General features: G+C 42.2%; 1 protein-coding gene, 1 non-coding gene and 1 pseudogene across 3 annotated transcripts; 2 read left to right on the forward strand and 1 right to left on the reverse strand.

The window, feature by feature from the left end:
- LOC141993242 (transmembrane 9 superfamily member 2-like) overlaps positions 1 to 1,746 on the reverse strand; it is a 37,283-nt pseudogene extending 35,537 nt beyond the window's left edge.
- Positions 1,359 to 16,245, forward strand: RBMX (RNA binding motif protein X-linked). 2 transcript variants are annotated; one of them, XM_074962705.1, is made up of 9 exons: positions 1,359 to 1,481; positions 2,949 to 3,074; positions 3,258 to 3,364; positions 10,295 to 10,466; positions 11,597 to 11,716; positions 12,111 to 12,225; positions 14,825 to 14,950; positions 15,022 to 15,125; positions 15,636 to 16,245. In XM_074962705.1, exons 2-9 carry the CDS (start codon positions 2,966 to 2,968, stop codon positions 15,941 to 15,943), a joined length of 1,161 nt encoding a protein of 386 aa, XP_074818806.1. In that variant the 5' UTR covers positions 1,359 to 1,481; positions 2,949 to 2,965; the 3' UTR covers positions 15,944 to 16,245. The 2 variants fall into 2 exon arrangements, with proteins under 2 accessions (XP_074818806.1, XP_074818807.1); XM_074962706.1 differs by having other exon boundaries at positions 15,037 to 15,125.
- LOC141994289 (small nucleolar RNA SNORD61) lies at positions 3,116 to 3,189 on the forward strand. The gene has a single exon (XR_012641078.1). It is a non-coding gene; the product is annotated as a small nucleolar RNA SNORD61 (small nucleolar RNA).
- Positions 16,246 to 17,423: the final 1,178 nt, after the last annotated feature.

The following is a 17,423-nucleotide window of genomic DNA, read 5'->3' on the forward strand; positions in this document are numbered from 1 at the left end:
GTCTTTCCACAATTCTGAATAAACTATGTATATTTAATTGCCATTTTTGAGGACTACACTTTTGTCAACAGACACATCAGTACTCATTTCTTGGTGTTTGCTGGAAGATTTCATTCCTAGTGAGATCTTGCAATAAGCTGCATGCAGCATGAGCCCCATTAAAGTCAGTGGGGTTCTGCATGGATGAAGGGATTTGCCTGCATGGAGCAGGATCTGGGCTCAGGGTTTCAAACAACCACTGTTTCTGAGTTATGTATGTGGCAGAGGAGCATATGGCATTAACTTTGTGAGAAGAGAGAATGTTTTTCAACCCTTACAGAACTTGAAAATCTGCACGGATTTTATCCAAACTTTATTAAAAATTCCCCTCGGCCAGAGCCTAAACATGAAGTTTTGACCCAAAATGTATTTCAGAAAGTTTAAACCCATGCTATACCAGGAAGTTATGTATGAAGCTATTTTGCCCTCACCCCGACCCGGAGTCCGTTCTCCTTCCCGTTGGCTGACGTCCATAACCTCTTGTTCAGAGTTATGGACAACCTCCATTCCTGAGGTGTCCATAACTCTGAGGTTCCGCTGTACAGCGTTAGTGCAGACCAGCCTTCAGAGCGGTGGATTTACTACAGCAACAAAAGAACCCCTTCTGTGGCTCTAATAAGTGTCTGTACTACACCAAAACGGGGTGTAGATGCGGGCTTTTCGTCACGTCCAGGTGTAGCCGCACTGCAGCCACTCCAGTGGCACAGCTCTGGCACACCAGCTGTGCTGCCATCCTTTCCTACAGCACCAGAAGGGGTTTTCCCATCCCTGTAGGTCAGTGGTTCTCAAACTGGTGGTCGGGAGGCCTCAGGGGGTCACAAGGTTATTACATGGTGGGGGGGGTCAGGAGCTGTCAACCTCCACCCTAAACCCCGCTTTGCCTCCAGCATTTATAATGGTGTTAAATCGATTTAAAAGTGTTTTTAATGACTAAGGGGGGGGTTGCACTCAGAGGCTTGCTATGTGAAAGGGGTCACCAGTACAGCCGTTTGAGAGCCACTGCCGCAGGTAACCCATAGCCCTGAGAGGCACTAGTTAGGACAGGGAAGAATCGTCCCCTCAACTTCGCTGCAGCCACAGCAGGGATTGGGTCGACACTAGGCCGACTTAATATTTAAGTGCAGGCGAGGGCTGGGTCTGTGTGCGAGGGCCACACAGCGCTATCAGGCTGGCTCTAGGGCGCAGTGCTTCCCCCTGCAGCAGGCAATCGCCCCCTCCCCCCCCACAAAAGAACACTCCCTATCCCCAAGCTCCTACAACGACTCGGGCCTCTTCAGCGCCCCCCCCGCCTACAAGCCCCCTTCCCCGCTGGCGGCTGCATCCGGGACTCACTGTCGCGTTCGAGGCGGTGACGTCACTTATATAAAGGCCTACAGCGCCTTTGTTCGCTCTCTCATTGCGCAGTTGCAGCTCGGTCTGCGAGGACGGGAACTGGAGGGGAGGTGAGCGCCGGCCGGCGGGAACGGAACGGAGCGGGAGAGGAGGGCAGGGCAGGGCACGGCACGGCACGGCACGAAAGGGGACGCCGAAGGGAGAGGGAAGAAGGGGTTTTTTTGGAGTGGGCCAGGTCCCGACGTTCCGTCGGGGAGTTAAACTTCCTCCCGCTCTGGAGTGGGGTGGCCGGGCACTCGCTGCGGTTTGGCGCCGCGCCCGCCTGGTCGCTGGATTCTTGGGGTGTCCAACCGCGTGAGGAGCGGCGGCCGCCATTTTAGGTGTCGGGCAGTTTTCGGGTCCCGCTGGGTGGGCCTCGCGGTGTGTGTGTGTGTGTGTGTACACGCGCGCTCGCTGTGGGGAGGGGCGCGGCTCTTTGTTGCGTTTGGGGTGGCTCGATGCCGGGCAGACACACGTGGTCTGGTAGTTCCCAGTTCCCAGCTGCTGCGGCGACCCGCCTCTCCGGTAGGAGATTATCCGCGCCAAACGTGGCCGCCATTTTGTGGTAGCGTCGCGAGACTGTTGAGGGTCTAACGCTCCTATCCCCCCGCCCTCTCCGCTTTGCCTGGGGCTCACGCGCCTCTGCCTTTGTGACTGGCTGCGGATCCCGCGTGCTCTCGTCTCGCCGGCCGCATTGTGGCTGCCGAGCCCTCGGTATTCCCGGGGGGGGGGGCGCTCTGGTTTTCCCGCCACTGGAGTTTGCGGGGGGGGGGGGCGGCGGGTGAAGCAGCGTTGGCAAATTCCTCCCCAGCTGCTGAGGCCCATCTGCCCTACAGTCGCGATTTACACTCGGCCCCTGGAGCGGCGGGGGGGGGGGGGGGCAGCCTAATAGCAACATGTTGAAAAATGCACCCTGGCTTCCTGACTAGGCTTGAACCGTTTGGAAATAAGAGCTAACCGGCCTGAAGCGAATTACTCTGGGATTGTTTTGCATCGTTTGAAACGTAGTTGCAGGGTCCTGTTTCTTTTCCTCTGGTAAAGGATTTTGCTTTGTTTCCATAGGATTTAAAAATTGCTCCTTCTGCCCATAAAACATTATTCGTACATCATGTGCAGTCAGTTAGAGCAGGGCTTATTACGGTCTCTTCAGCGCTTCCCCCCCCCCCCCCCCCCCCCAGTTTCTGTATCCCGGCACTGTATTTTATAGCATGGCTTCCTTCTAGATTTATTCAAATTATATAGGTTCATCTGTTAGAAATACTATTAGGGTGCTAATTATGAATATCGTTTTGTAAAATTGATGCTGTATTCTGTGTCCAGTTATCTCATTCTTTCATACAAATGATGGTCTCTGTTTCTCACTCAGAAACTGTTTCTAACTGACTTGGTTAGAAGTCACTCTTATATGGTGCAGAAGGAGAGGGAGGGTGTGTGTTGAAATACTTTCTGGAGTTCACAACTTCTTACAAAAAGAGAATTAAAGTTTTTTCTCAAATCTAGTGCCATCATGTCTCACTAATAGAACTTATGTTTAATAGGTCCTACTAGAGTCAAAATGGTTGAAGCAGATCGTCCTGGGAAACTGTTCATTGGTGGACTGAATACAGAGACAAATGAGAAAGCTCTTGAGGCTGTATTTGGCAAATATGGGCGCATTGTGGAAGGTAAAAATAAAATTTCTAAATAGATACTAACTAAAAGTTGTGCTGTGATGAATCTTATGGCATTGATCAGCTGAAATGATATTGCTCTCATAGTCCTCTAAGAAGTTCTGAGCACGTTGTAAGAGGTAGGTTATGCTGTGAGACTTCTGAAAAGTAGAATAACATTTAGGTTTATATTTACAGTTCTCTTGATGAAGGATCGTGAAACCAACAAATCCAGAGGATTTGCTTTTGTCACATTTGAGAGCCCAGCAGATGCAAAGGATGCTGCCAGAGATATGAATGGAAAGGTATGATATCTGTTTGATAAATCATGCTTGTTCTAACACTACTACAGTGCAGTGTCAATATTAATTATTTGAACTTAATAGCAGTGTGCTTTACAAACTAGATTTGTATTAAGATCTGAGAGACAAGTCCTACTGTAACAAATGACCAAATTTCTTTTCTGCTGCTAAACTTACAAATGCTGAATATAATCTTTGCTAACCCTGTAGAACTGGCATTTATTAAAGCTTCTCTTCCTGTCCCAGGATATGAGGATGCGGGGTGGGGGTGGGAAGATTCCTGCTCAGGAGAATAAGAGGGAAGTTAATTTATGTATCTTTGAGAATCAGCTAAAAACTCAATCTGAAAGGCATCCTTTTTGTTATACAAATTCTTTATCCTATCTGTTTGTAAGGCCAAAAGCTACATAACTCTAATCAAAGTCTAAATTAGATTATAAACAGCATCGACTGTACTGAATTGATTCAAATATAATTTCTTAATTTGGAAGGATGGGAGTTTGTGTTATATTGACATATTTTGATAAATATGAAGTTAAAGAAAAACAGTTCCATTTGTTTTTGGAATTTGAGACAGTTACTCAAGTCTTTTAGTGTTTGTTGTTCCTGCTTAGAGGCTATAGATAAAGGATATCTGCTTATTAAGCACTCCTAAATTTATCAAATAGGTACCAGATGCGTGATAAGGAAAGTGGCTTGCCAGCTAACTCATTAAATAGTAGTAACAACCATGATTGCATCTGTGCTCCTTTCTCAAATCTGGCAATTTAACTAGGAACAGTAACTTTTGATGATAGGAAAGGACTGAATTGCTTCATTTAAACTGATATGCAAATAATGTAGCTATGCATTGTCAACTTTTTATGAAATAAGTGAAAAGGCCCAGAGTAGTAATGGGGATACATAGCCTTTGATCTGTAGGTCACAGGCTAGTATGTAGTCCCGGGTGGTATTGCAAATTTGATTGCAGTTGTGTTCTAAGTGGGAGATGTCGGCTGTTGCTGACCAGCATCACAGGCCTCCTTTTTTGCAGCCTCTTAAGCTCTGAACAACTATGTAGCAGGACTGAATTTACTTTTTCTTTGGAGGTGTCCCCTTTAAATCAGTTGACACATTGGTGGGGCAGTTGAGGAAGCTTGTATTGATATTACTTGTCTTCCATAGCTAGAGTCCTTTAGTTGTCATTTGGCACTCCTTACTATTTGGTTTATACTCAATCACTTGAAATGTTTTGAGTGCATATCTTAAAGTGTGATTTAAGCATTATATTTTGCAGTGTTTCAATAGGTCTTTAGTAAGTATCTAGGGAATCCTGGGAATGGAACATCAATGTGCTGGTAGTGTTCTTAGTTAAAACATTTAATTTCAGCAAAGCTCTCTTAAGCCTTGCCTTATGTTGTCTCTCAGTGAGAATCAAATACAAACAGTAAAAGCTAGCTATAGCATGGTGTGCAGTCAAACTGTTTGAACATGTGTTCTTGGTGCCCATGCCCAACTTAGTGTTACAATAACTTGTGCCACCATTTCAGAGATGAGCAGTCTTTCTGAGTCAAAGTTTACAGTCATGTGACTTAGAAGGCAGTCGGTCTCTTACTGACTTGTAGACAGTTCCTTAAAGGTGCTATTCCAGGATTTACCTCAAAATATGCATGTTACTGTAATACTGAGAATTATGTAGCACAATTCTAAAGTCCTCTTAAATACTGTTTAAACCAGAGTGGCTTGGAATAATTTGTGCTTTAACTGCTGAGGCACTAGAGATTAGTGACTGGCTGAGAGGATTTGATCATTAGACAACGTGTGTAGAGTACTATTCTAAAACTGCTCTTAAAACAAAATGATTGCTTGTTTTTATTTTAGGTCTTCTGTATTACGGTATAAGATTGGCCACACTTGGAATTTTTAGAACAAATGCCCAGTGTATTAGCTAAAATAGTGGCTTGTTTATATAATATTTAATTGTATTTCTTTGAGATTTGTGCATACTATTTTAGAATGCACCTCCTGCATCACTGAACTCTTAGAACCTTTATAAAGTGGTGCCTTTTGGGTTGTATGAGTACCCTCTCAATGCCCATAATGTTCTGAAGGGTGGTCCTAAGTGTCCAACAGCCTTTGATTCCTTCTTCCTGTGGTAAACTGCAGATGCATGGAGTGGAGGTCCTTACATGGGAAATCTTTAAAAACTTTAGATTTTTAATAGTAGCTTGCTTAGTTTCTGGGCCACAGAACAGTTAAAATATCTGCATCTGCTTAAATTTGGATCCACCGCATTCTGGGTCAATCCTAGAGGAAAACCGAGGTAAAGTGGTACCTTCTGTGCGGCTTGCTTTTTTATATAAAGAGGGAGACAGAAGGTGTAAGTGAGACATGTATTGTATTGGACCAATTTCTGTTTGGTGAGAGACATTACCTCGCCCACCTTTTCTCTAATATCCTGGGGCCAATACAACTACCACACTGCATCCTTCATCTTTTAGTCATTTGAATGTTGTGGAAGATATCCAAATGCTGGCGTTCTGTAGTGCTATTCCTCTACACCTTAGGTCAGAAAAGACACATGCATTTCTCCAGATTTTCTATAGGATAGAGCTCCCATGAGCCAGAGCCTTGTTCCCATAAAGGGGCCTCTTCAGTTCCATGGTTTCCTAAAGTGGGAAAGCAACAGAAATTTTCTAAATAGGAAGTAGCAGCTTAAACCAGGTACAGGATTGTTAGGATACAGCAAGACTGACCTCTGGAAAAAAAATTAAACCACGTCTCTAGTAAGTTATTGGCTGACCCCCTCCTAGCCAAAGGAAGCGTGGGAGTTCTGTGCTTTTGGTTCTTTCTATCATCTCAAGTCCAAGTCTTCCTAACAGCACAAAAGAGAGCACAACACTTCAGATTGGTCAAGTTATTCTGCCTTTTACACTCTTACTTCTAATAAGTCTCAAGTTTGATAGTTGCTGGGAGTCAAGATAGCTTTGCTTTGTTCTCTGTAGGGGATGGGTGATTCTCATCCTTGTGGAGTGAAATTACCATGGATCACTGGGTTTGGGCTGCTATTTGGTCCATATGAGATTGAGTTCCATCCTGTGGTGCCTCCTAGCTTCTTTCCTATAAGTTTTCAGAGATCCCTCACATGATCTGCTATTCAGGATAAAACTGAGTTCTCTAATAAGGATGGGCGTCAAAAGAAGCAGTACAATTCAAGCAGTACAGAAGAAATTTCATAGATGCTTCATCATTCTGAAGAGACTGTCTTCATCCTGTAATGGATTTAAGGAAACTGATCAATTACATCAGAGTTCAAATTATGTGTAGTATCACAAGCTTTTATCCCTATTTTTTCATTCTGAAACTGATTCAGGCATAAAGCGCATACTTTTACGCTGTAGTCAGATTAGCTCACAGAGTACCATTGCCTCCTCATAGATGGTGATCACTACAGATAAACCCTTCTCTGGAACTATCCTTGGCTCTATTAGCCAAGGCTTTTCTATTAAGGAAGGCATTTGCCAGATGGTCGTAATGAAGGTGCTCACAGTGCAGTTTTCCTGAGATCATGGTGAACATGATCTCCATGATCTTTCAAGGACACTTCCAGTCACACATTTATGATTCTAAGTATGACCTCTGCCTACCTGCGGAGGAGATCCTTGCATCAGTGGTTGGTAGTGCCATACAGTCCAAATATAGGTGACTTGGGTATAGTGTTTATTATTTTACTGAAGGCTGTCCTAGTCATCAGTGGGCTGATAGGTCTTTCTAGTACCAACTGTTGCAGATGCATTCAGTTTGGTCTGAGAAAGTGGACTGTTCATGGTCAGTAAAACATGTGGAAAGCCAGACTCTGTATAAGAGTGTCTGGTTGGAAAGCCATCAAGTGAACTTGAAAATCCTTTCTGCCTTTCAATTAAGGACCACATAATACAAAGTGTCAGGACAGTATGAGAGCCTGGTGTTATGATAGCAAGTGCTCATTTCTAGCTGCTCTATCAGGAAACAATGGACCTGGACCTGTTACCTTGTTAATAATGAAAGTATTTACAGTTTTTTGCATCCCTGCCCATTTTGGCTAATTGAAGTTGAAGTCAGACTACAGAAACAGTTATCAATGAGCAATATAAGAAGAATGACATGTCTATTCAGTGCCTGCCAATGCACAAACTAATCCATTGACATCTTATGCTTTAGCTAGCATGGTGTTACCTGAAGGTTTTAGGCATTAATAACACACCTTGGTTCTGTTTCTTGGAAATCTTTATAGCTGTTGTCCAAGGGTAATTTTCTAATCCTCACTTAATTAGAACCTTCCCAGTCAACCTTTTATAGGGTTATACTAATTGCCCGTTCCCAGCTGCCATGTAGGTAGTACACCAGCAACTGTAGTTCTTTGGTGGGTCAGCACCTGTATGGCTTTTATAACCATGGCTCTGAACATCAGTATTTGTTGCAGAGTATCTAGAGACCAGATCCCTATTCTAGGCACTGCACAAACTAGTAAGGTGATCGCTGCCCCCAAAAAGTTTATAAATTTAAGCTTAATACATGATCCAACTGTTGGATGTGCTGTGTTCATAAGGCTGTCTTGGGCCCAGCAAGCGAAAAGGTGCTAGTAAAACCCTTGTTAGTAAAACCCTTGTATCTGCGGATACAACACTAAACAGTTAAAGGTGGTTTGGGGTTTTACATCGAGTTATTGTTGGCTGCCATTGTAGTAACCACTATTTAAATTTCTGACCTTTTATGGACACAAGAGGAGAAAGGGAAATAATTAAACTATTTTAACTTTAAGGCTTTAAAATTAAGGCTTTTATTTTTAATTCTTGTTTTTCAGCTGTAGTCTCCTTTTTATAGAGTAGACCCTTGTTTGAGCTTTCCCAGAAGGCACTAAAGATTATAGTAGCTGTCTAATCCCAAAAAGACTGTTCGTTAGATTGTCTTGAGCTGTTGGAATTAAATTCTGTTTTAGAATCAAACAAGAAGCTTATTCATATGTAGGAAAAATAAAAGCAAAGATAAAATAATGCAGCTTGTGTCACTAATGCTTGTTTTCGTCACTTGCATCCTAGCTGCTGGTAAAACACAGGCTCTGCACATTATCCTATTAGTTACTTTAAGACCTTTGCAAACTTACTAGCATTGGACTGTCCCAGGCACTTGTAGCTGGCCTTTTTGGTCACAGGTTCACAGCACCTGCTGCAGAAGGTGGTGATATCTTGGTTGAGTAAGCCAGGCTTTCAATGAACAGAAAGCAAAAAGATAGGAAAGAAGTAACGTGGGGAAGGAAAACCACACATTAGGGAGTTAGGTGATAACAGGCACTTAGAGCTTGCATTCCAGGTATTCAGAATTTCTAAATACCAGATGGTCAATGAGGTATTTTGGTATCAGGACAGCAAAAGCACAAAAGTGTCAGGAATCTACAGTGAGCCGGGAGAATGGTCATGATGAAGCTTGCTCCTTCCAGTCTTTGTTTTAGTGACCTTCACACAAACTATGTCCAAGAAACGATGGCATCCTCATGCAATTGAAACTAACCAATCAAAACACTTGCTTCCATTTCTAGAATATTTCAGCTCATCATGACAACTGATGGCTTTTCCATGTGCCTTGAAGATGCCTTGTCATAATAGTTCTAACTTAAACAATCCAGTTTACCAGTGTTTGTGTCTCCAGCTTGTATCCAATGGACTGAGTTGGACTCTTGGGTAATTTAAGACTACAGGCTTCTGCACGACACAAGCTATGGGAGAGTGCTTGTACTGCACCACTGGGAACTAATTTCTATAAAGCTTCAAAGCTGCGGGCGATAAGGGGGTGTCACCACCTACAGGCATCTCTTTCCTTGTGAACAATGGCCTTAGAATCACTAACTGCAGAAAGGGAGAACTAAAATAATCGAGTTGATTCTCTTTAATGAGATGTTGTATTTAACACAGTAATCCTAACTATTTTTGTCCTTTTTGAGTTCTGGGCAGAGTAGATGTTCGGAAACCTAAATAACACACACCTTTCACAGAGCCTGCAGTCTTGGTAGATAGGCTCAAATCCTTTGAGGACTCTTGACTCTTTGATTCCAAAACTTGTGATAACCCAGCACATAATAGGCTGGTAACAAAGCAGCTGTAAAACTTTGAGTTTACTTGTTGAATATATTGAACATTGAGCTTGTATTATGGCCACACAAGGCACCCATTTCTGTAGAGCCATGCCTTTAAATCTAGATCTAGAATCAGCTCTTGCTTTTTAAAAAAAGAAAAAAAAAATCTATAGTGGTTTCAGAGAACCTTGAAAACAACATAAACTGTCACCTTTCTGAGTAGGTAGCCTGATGCAATAGTGCAAAGGTATCAACTGCCCAGTTCATTGTTAATTCGGAAACTGCCTTTAGTTTTCATGCCAACTTTAATTTAGTTCACGGCTGATCATCTTCGCAGAAACATCAAGTGAATGCGTCCAGCTGCCTTCCCATGTGCCAAAAGCTCCAGCTGACAAACCTTAAGCTTCATCCCTGGAACTTCTGATGCCACTATAGTTTGGTACAAAAATCCTGTGGCTTACTGAAAACTGAAACTGGAGAGAGTAGTACATACATAGCACATATTTAAAACAGATGTATGTTCTAAGTTAAACACAACAGAAATACCAGAGTTCCAATTCCTGAAATTGCTGCAGATTTCCATTAAGTGCCACAAGAGCAAAGGACCTTCCTGTAAAACTTATTCCTTCTGAGTACATTCCCAGTTGTTTATACTGGTATGCTGAAGATTCAGAGCTGTTCCAGAATTACAGACCTACTTAATTTATAATGTAAAAGCCCAGTAACAGTGAAGCTGAACATAAGAGTGGCTCTACTGGGTCAGACCAATGGTCCATCTAGCCCAGTTGCTTATTTAAGACATAGAAGCATAACTGAGCACTGAGTAAAGCAGCTTCTCTTTTTAGTCATTAGATGGGAAAGCAATTAAAGTGGAACAAGCAACCAAGCCATCCTTTGAAAGTGGTGGTAGACGTGGGCCACCACCCCCTCCAAGAAGCAGAGGTCCTCCCAGGGGCCTTAGAGGTGGAAGAGGCGGAAGTGGAGCAAGAGGACCACCTTCAAGAGGGAGTCACTTGGGTATGTATTTACATATCTGATAATACTTGGACAACATGGAAGACCATCAGATTTGGAAGGTGACAATATCCCTCTGAAAAATCAAGTCACTGAATAAAGTATTCCTTGTTTTTAAATTAAAAACAGATGAAAATGTGCACTCTGCAGTTGAGTCAAATTATTGGCTCAGTAATTAGACTTAAACCTTCTAGTGTGTGAGGGTTCCTTTCTGCGTATAGCATTCTGCTTGACTTTTGGCTCAAACAGAAAGCAAAACTCCTCCCTTGCAAGCGAGGAAGGAAGCTTTTTGGTGTCCTGGTTTGAAAGTCATCTTGCAGCTGGGAAAAAGGTGAACCGCTTTGCAGTCTTACTGCCAGAAGACACAACTCAATAAACAATAGCTGCTGACTTCAGGGATTGATCCTTTGAGGGTCAAGCTTAATTATCTGGCAAGATAGGGATCTGCAAACTTCGAGCACTGCTTGTTTAATATAGCACTGTTTAGAGCTGTAGGTTTTAGAAGAGATACTTGACTGGTTATCCTTTGATGTAGAAAACGTTAGAGTAGCACACAAGATTTTGTTACAGTTTGTCTGGATACTGGACTAAAATGAAGCAAGCTGCTTTCTTAATCGGAGAAGCAAGTAGCCCCTTATCTGGGGTGTAGTTGAATCAAAACAGCCAGAAAGCAGTTCTGTGAGGTTTGTATAGTGGGTCCTGCACAACCTCCAGGGTAGGATGTGGTCAAATCTGCTTTTAGGCTGCTCTGTTCCTTATTTGGCCACAATATCTGGAAGCAGTGGACTTGTGGATTATCTAGGCTATGTGACCATGTAATCTGATTTACGTTACTCTTCCTCCTATGGTCACACTGCATCTTTTATTCCTGACTGGGGCTTCCCAGATTTGACCGCTGTACCAAAAAAAGGGCCATTATGGAATCTCAGGGAGCATGCATGTGGCCAGAGTGTTACAGTTCTTCTCCACTTGTCTCCAAGTTCTTCCTACAGACTTCTGCTCTGGCTTGGTGGTACTGATTTGCCACTGCTTAAGCATCTCAAATTTTAGCCCTTTAACCTGCAGGAATATAAAAAATGGCTTATCTAGATCTTCCCATAAATGATCGGTTGACTGACTCTTTACCTTTTTAGGTTCTTCTAGGGGGCCACTTCCAATGAAGAGGGGGCCACCTCCACGAAGTGGTGGACCTCCACCCAAAAGATCTGCACCTTCAGGGCCAGTGCGTAGCAGTAGTGGAATGGGAGGGAGAGGTAAGGAGTTGTTCAATGTTTCTTTTTGGTCGTCTGGAATAACGAGGCTGGATTTATTCGTGCCTGTAACAAATCACCAATGACTTTAAATCAGATTCATTTTTTTGTTAGCATAATGTTTATGCTTGTATAGTTATTGTCTCTTCATGTCGGCAAAACTTTCAGATCTGTGACTTTTTAAAGATGTTCCTCTACTGCTGTTTTTTAGTTTTGAGTAACAGAGCCATGAAACAGTATTGCACTGAATGCAGACTATAGCAAAATGATGTCCTAAATAACTCTGAACTATGCTGTTAATACAACTTTGCATTGAGGAACTTCCTCTGCAGCAGCTGTCCTTCATACTTGCTTCATTTTTAAACAGTTGATTTACCTGAATTGTACTTCTTTAAAGCTCCTGTATCACGTGGAAGAGACAGCTATGGTGGTCCTCCACGCAGAGAGCCAATGCCATCACGGAGAGATGTCTACATGTCACCAAGAGATGATGGTTATAGTACAAAAGACAGGTAAAGTTAATGCATTATAGTTAAAGCTTAATACCAGGGTCCTGATTTCTTATTTTGCCTGCAAAGAATTATGCTCACCTATGAGGAGCTGGTTGAGAATTTGAAAGTGGAGGGTAGCTTAGGTGAAAAAGTGATCATAACATGGTAGAGTTCTTGATTTTAAGGAATGGTAGGAGGGAGAACAGCACAATAAAGCTAATGGGTTTCAAGAAGGTAGACTTTAGCAAACTCAGGCAGTTGGTAGGTAAGATCCCATGGGAAGCAAGTCTAAAGGGAAAACAGTTCAAGAGTTAGCAGTTTTTTCAGAGACTTTATTAAGGGCACAAAAGCAAACTATCCCACTGCATAGGAAAGATAGAAGTATGGTAAGAGACCACCCTGGCTTAACTATGAAATCTTCAATGATCTGAAACTGAGTCCCACAAAAAGTGGAAACTAGGTCAAATTACAAAGGATGAATATAACCAAATAACGCGAGTATGTAGGGACAAAATTAGAAAGGCCAAGGCACAAAATGAGATTAAATTAGCTAGACACATGAAGGGTAACAATAAAGCATTCTAGAAATACATTAGAAGCAAGAGGAAGACCAAGGACAGGGTAGGCCCATTACACAATGATGGTGAGGGAGAACAATAACAAAATGTGGAAATGGTGGAAGTCCTAAATGACTGTTTCAGCTTTCACCAGAAAGGTTAGTAGCAATCGGGCGTCTAACGTGTGAATACCAGGGAAAATGAGGTAGGATCAGAAGCTAAAATAGGGACAGAACAAGTTAAAAATTACCTAGACAAGTTAGATGTCCAAGGCACCAAAGCTTGATGAAATACATCCTAGAATACTTAAGGCGCTAACTGAGGAGATATCTAAGACATTAGCAATTATCTTTGAAAAGTCATGGAAGAAGAGATTGATTCCAGAGGACTGCAAAAGGGCAAATGTTAGTGCCCATCTATAAAAAGGAAAATAAGGACAACCTGGGGAATTTCAGACCAATCAGTTTACCTTCAGTACCTGGACAGATAATGACAGGTTTCAGAGTAACAGCTGTGTTAGTCTGTATTCGTAAAAAGAAAAAAGAAAAGGAGTACTTGTGGCACCTTAGAGACTAACCAGTTTATTTGAGCATGAGCTTTCGTGAGCTACAGCTCACTTCATCGGATGCATAGCATATTGTGGAAACTGCAGAAGACATTATATACACACAGAGACCATGAAACAAAACTTCCTCCCACCCCACTGTCCTGCTCGTAACAGCTTGCTCCTTGATGATCACTTTAGATAAGCTGTTACCAGCAGGAGAGTGGGGTGGGAGGAGCATTACATTAGTAATGCTCCTCCCACCCCACTCTCCTGCTGGTGTGGGAGGGAGGAGTGGGGTGGGAGGAGCATTACATTAGTCTGACAGAGCATGTCAGACTAATGTAATGGCTTTCTTTGGCAGGGTAACAGGTCTTGTGGATGGGGGGGTGGGGCGAGTGGTAGGTGTGGTATATTTTGACTTTAGTAAGGCTTTTGATACTGTCACATGACCTTCTCAGAAACAAACTAGGGAAATACACTGTAGATGGGTGCATAACTAGTTGGAAAACCATTCCAGAGAGTACCTTAGTTATCAGTGATTCACATTCAATCTGGGAAGCCATATTGAGTGGGCTCCCGCAGGGTTCCTTTCTGGGTCATGTTCTGTTCAGCATCTTCATCAGTGGTTTAGATAATGGCATAGAGTAAACTTACAAAGTTTGCGGACAATACCAAGCTGGGAGCAAGTGCTCTGGAGGATAGGATTAAAATTCAAAATGATCTGGATAAACTGGAGAAATGGTCTGCAGTAAATAGGATGAAATTCAATAAGGACAAATGCAAGGTACTCCAGTTAGGAAGGAACAATTGCACACATGCAAAATGGGAAATGACTGCCCAAGAAGGAGTTCTGTGGAAAGTGATCTGGTGGTCCTAGTGGATTACAAGTGAAATATAAGTCAACAGTGTAACACAGTTTAGGGGGGCGGGAAGCAAATATTCTAGTATGTATTAGCAGGAGTGTTGTAAACCAGACCCAAGAAATAATTCTTCCACTCTACTCCATGCTGATCAGTCCTGAAGTGGAGTATTCTGTCCAGTTCTGGGCGCCACATTTCAGGAAAGATGTGGACAAATTGAAGAAAGTCCAGAGAAGAGCAACAAAATTGATTAAAGGTCTAGAAAACATGGCCTATGAGGGAAGACTGAAAAAATTGGGGTTGTTTAGTCTGGAGAAGAGAAGACTGAGAGGTGACATAACAGTTTTCAAGTACATACAAGGCTGTGAGGAGGAGGAGGGAGGAAAAATTGCAGCAAGGGCAGAATAGGTTGGACATTAGGAAAAGCTTCCTGTCAGGGTGGTTAAGCACTGGAATAAATTGCCTAGGGAGGTTGTGGAATCCCCATCATTGGAGATTTTTAAGAGCAGGTTAGACAAACAACTGTCAGGGATGGTCTAAATAATACTTAATCCTGCCACGAGTGCACGGGACTGGACTAGATGACCTTTCAAGGTCCCTTCCACCCCTGTGATTCTATGATATCTCATTAATATGACTGTCACTTTTTTTTCTAGTTATTCAAGTAGAGATTATCCAAGTTCCAGGGATACAAGAGATTATGCTCCGCCTCCAAGAGATTATGCATACCGTGATTATGGTCATTCCAGCTCACGTGATGAGTACCCCTCTAGAGGATACAGGTACCTAGCATTATATTTTTCTCAGCTTCAGTCACACTGTCACAACACTGATTTGTAGTAAGTCTCAGCAGTTTTTCTTCTTATAGTGATCGTGATGGCTATGGTGGTGGACGCGATAGAGACTATTCAGATCATCCAAGTGGAGGCTCTTACAGAGATTCGTATGAGAGCTATGGTAAGGACCCATTTTGAGGATATCGTAGCAGAGTTTGTAAAGGCTTCCTAATCCTGATTTACTAGGCTGCTTGCATTTAAGGGGGAATGTCACACTCAGTTTTCTCCCCACAGTGAAAGTGAGAATGCAATTATTAGTTTATTTAACAAGATGATCAAATGATTACCATAACCTAACGAAGCAAAGTCTACAGTTCAGAATTGCGACTATCACTGGAAAATATGGCTGAGTTTCTTCTCTAAAAATAACAAGTTGTTCTGGAATATCCCCCAAAAGAGCCTGCTTGAAATAAACACCGTCTTCAGTCCTTTCAAACAGTCTTTAAATTCATTCGCTGCCTGATACACGGCCCCCACTATAAATGTCCCAACATGGCAGATTATATTAAAAAGTTTCAATTCGTACAAAAAAGTAACAGTAAACTTTAGTGCAGCAATTCTGTAAATTCAGATTTAAATTGTTATATATAACTTATAGTGTTGCCATATTACCTGACCATTGACCCTGCAGGTAACTCACGTAGTGCTCCACCTGCACGAGGGCCCCCGCCATCTTATGGTGGAAGCAGTCGCTATGATGATTACGGCAGTACACGAGATGGATATGGAAGTCGAGAAAGTTATTCAAGCAGCAGAAGTGATGTCTACTCAAGTGGTCGTGATCGTGTTGGAAGACAAGACAGAGGTCTTCCCCCTTCCATGGAAAGGGGTTACCCTCCTCCCCGTGATTCATACAGCAGTTCAAGCCGCGGAGCACCCAGAGGTGGTGGCCGTGGAGGAAGCCGATCTGATAGGGGTGGAGGCAGAAGCAGATACTGAAAAACAATCATAAACTTTTGGACCAAGACAGATTACTTCTCACAAACCCAAGTGGAAGTTGTTCTATCTTTACTACCAGAGGACTACTAAAAGGAAAAGTTGTTCTTACCTTTTTTTTTATTGTTGCCTGTTAAGTTTCCCCCTCCATGATTTTTATGCTTTTGTGAGGAAAAGTTAAAACAATGTTTAATTTCATTTCAAAATTGTTAACATTTCTTTCAAAAAGCAGATGTTAAATGTATAAAAGTTGAGCTGTGTACTAGTGTTGTAACTTTCAAAGTAAAAGTTTCCCTGAAATGCCACACTTCCCATCTGATTTTCCTCATGAATGGAACAAGCAGTTCTAAGATCTTCCACACAACATCTAGCCATCTAAAATGGAGATGGATCGTTCTACACATTCAAACTCTCATTCTAAACAAATTAGTTACTTGTGGTTGGAGGGTGGTGGGGATGTGCCACATTAAAATTTCAGTTTCCTCTTGATTCTGAAATCACACAATATTCCCAGATCAAAATTTCTTCAGATCCTTGTGTAAAGAAAAAATCAGGATTCCATTCAGTCACTAAACCAGAAACAGCAAATGGATAATGCTGAGCATACTTTGCCTTCCTACTGTTTTGCTGGGAATTTGCAAGGACCTCTCCCCCAAAATAAACCATTTACATGTAATAAGTCAACTACAGAATACTGTAAATAAAAGGTTTGACCAGTTCCATCAAAGAAGCTACAAAACGATGCTTACTCATACTGTTTCAAATTTTTGCAACTCTGTGTAGTGTCTCACTTTTAAAGGACCATCTTTGATTCCAAAGGCAAATGGAGAAAATAAGATAAGCAAAGAAGTCTTTCTCTCCAACTTCTCAAAGGCTTATGACTTCATAAAAACAAGTGAATCTTTCAGCATTCCACAACAGATTTAAAGCATCAAATGCCTGTGAAACAGCAAAGATGGGTAAGCAAAGCAAACTAGTTTTTCAGTCTGTCAAAATTGAACCAAATTACCTTCCTCTTAGTACAGTAAGACATGCTGTACGTCATGGCAATGGAAGTGCTTTCTGTATTTAAAACAATACCTTATGGAAAAGCAATGCTGGAAAGCATTAGAAGTCTTCCAAATTCAACATTTCTTCTTATGGATATAAAAGCATGTATGGCATCAATTTTGAAACTAAAGCATTTAAGAATGCAGCTCGTAGACACAATGCGTTGCAAAGTAGGGTTGGGAGGGGAAATTCTATGCCCGAGTATGTTTCATTGAAGACACTTAAAACAAGCTGCATATACTATATTTCTAACAAATATTAAAATCCTGATGAAATCAGGAATTGGCTTAGATTGCCAAATATATCAGCTCGGATATTGGGCATTTTCAAGCAAGCCATTGCAAACTTGACGTTTAGTTGGATGCCTGACTTTATTTTAGTTTTGTGAAACTGCATTATATGGGGAGATTCTAGTACAAGTGGCAGAACCTGT

Source organism: Natator depressus, chromosome 9 (genome assembly GCF_965152275.1).
Source record: "Natator depressus isolate rNatDep1 chromosome 9, rNatDep2.hap1, whole genome shotgun sequence".
NCBI lineage: Eukaryota > Metazoa > Chordata > Testudines > Cheloniidae > Natator > Natator depressus.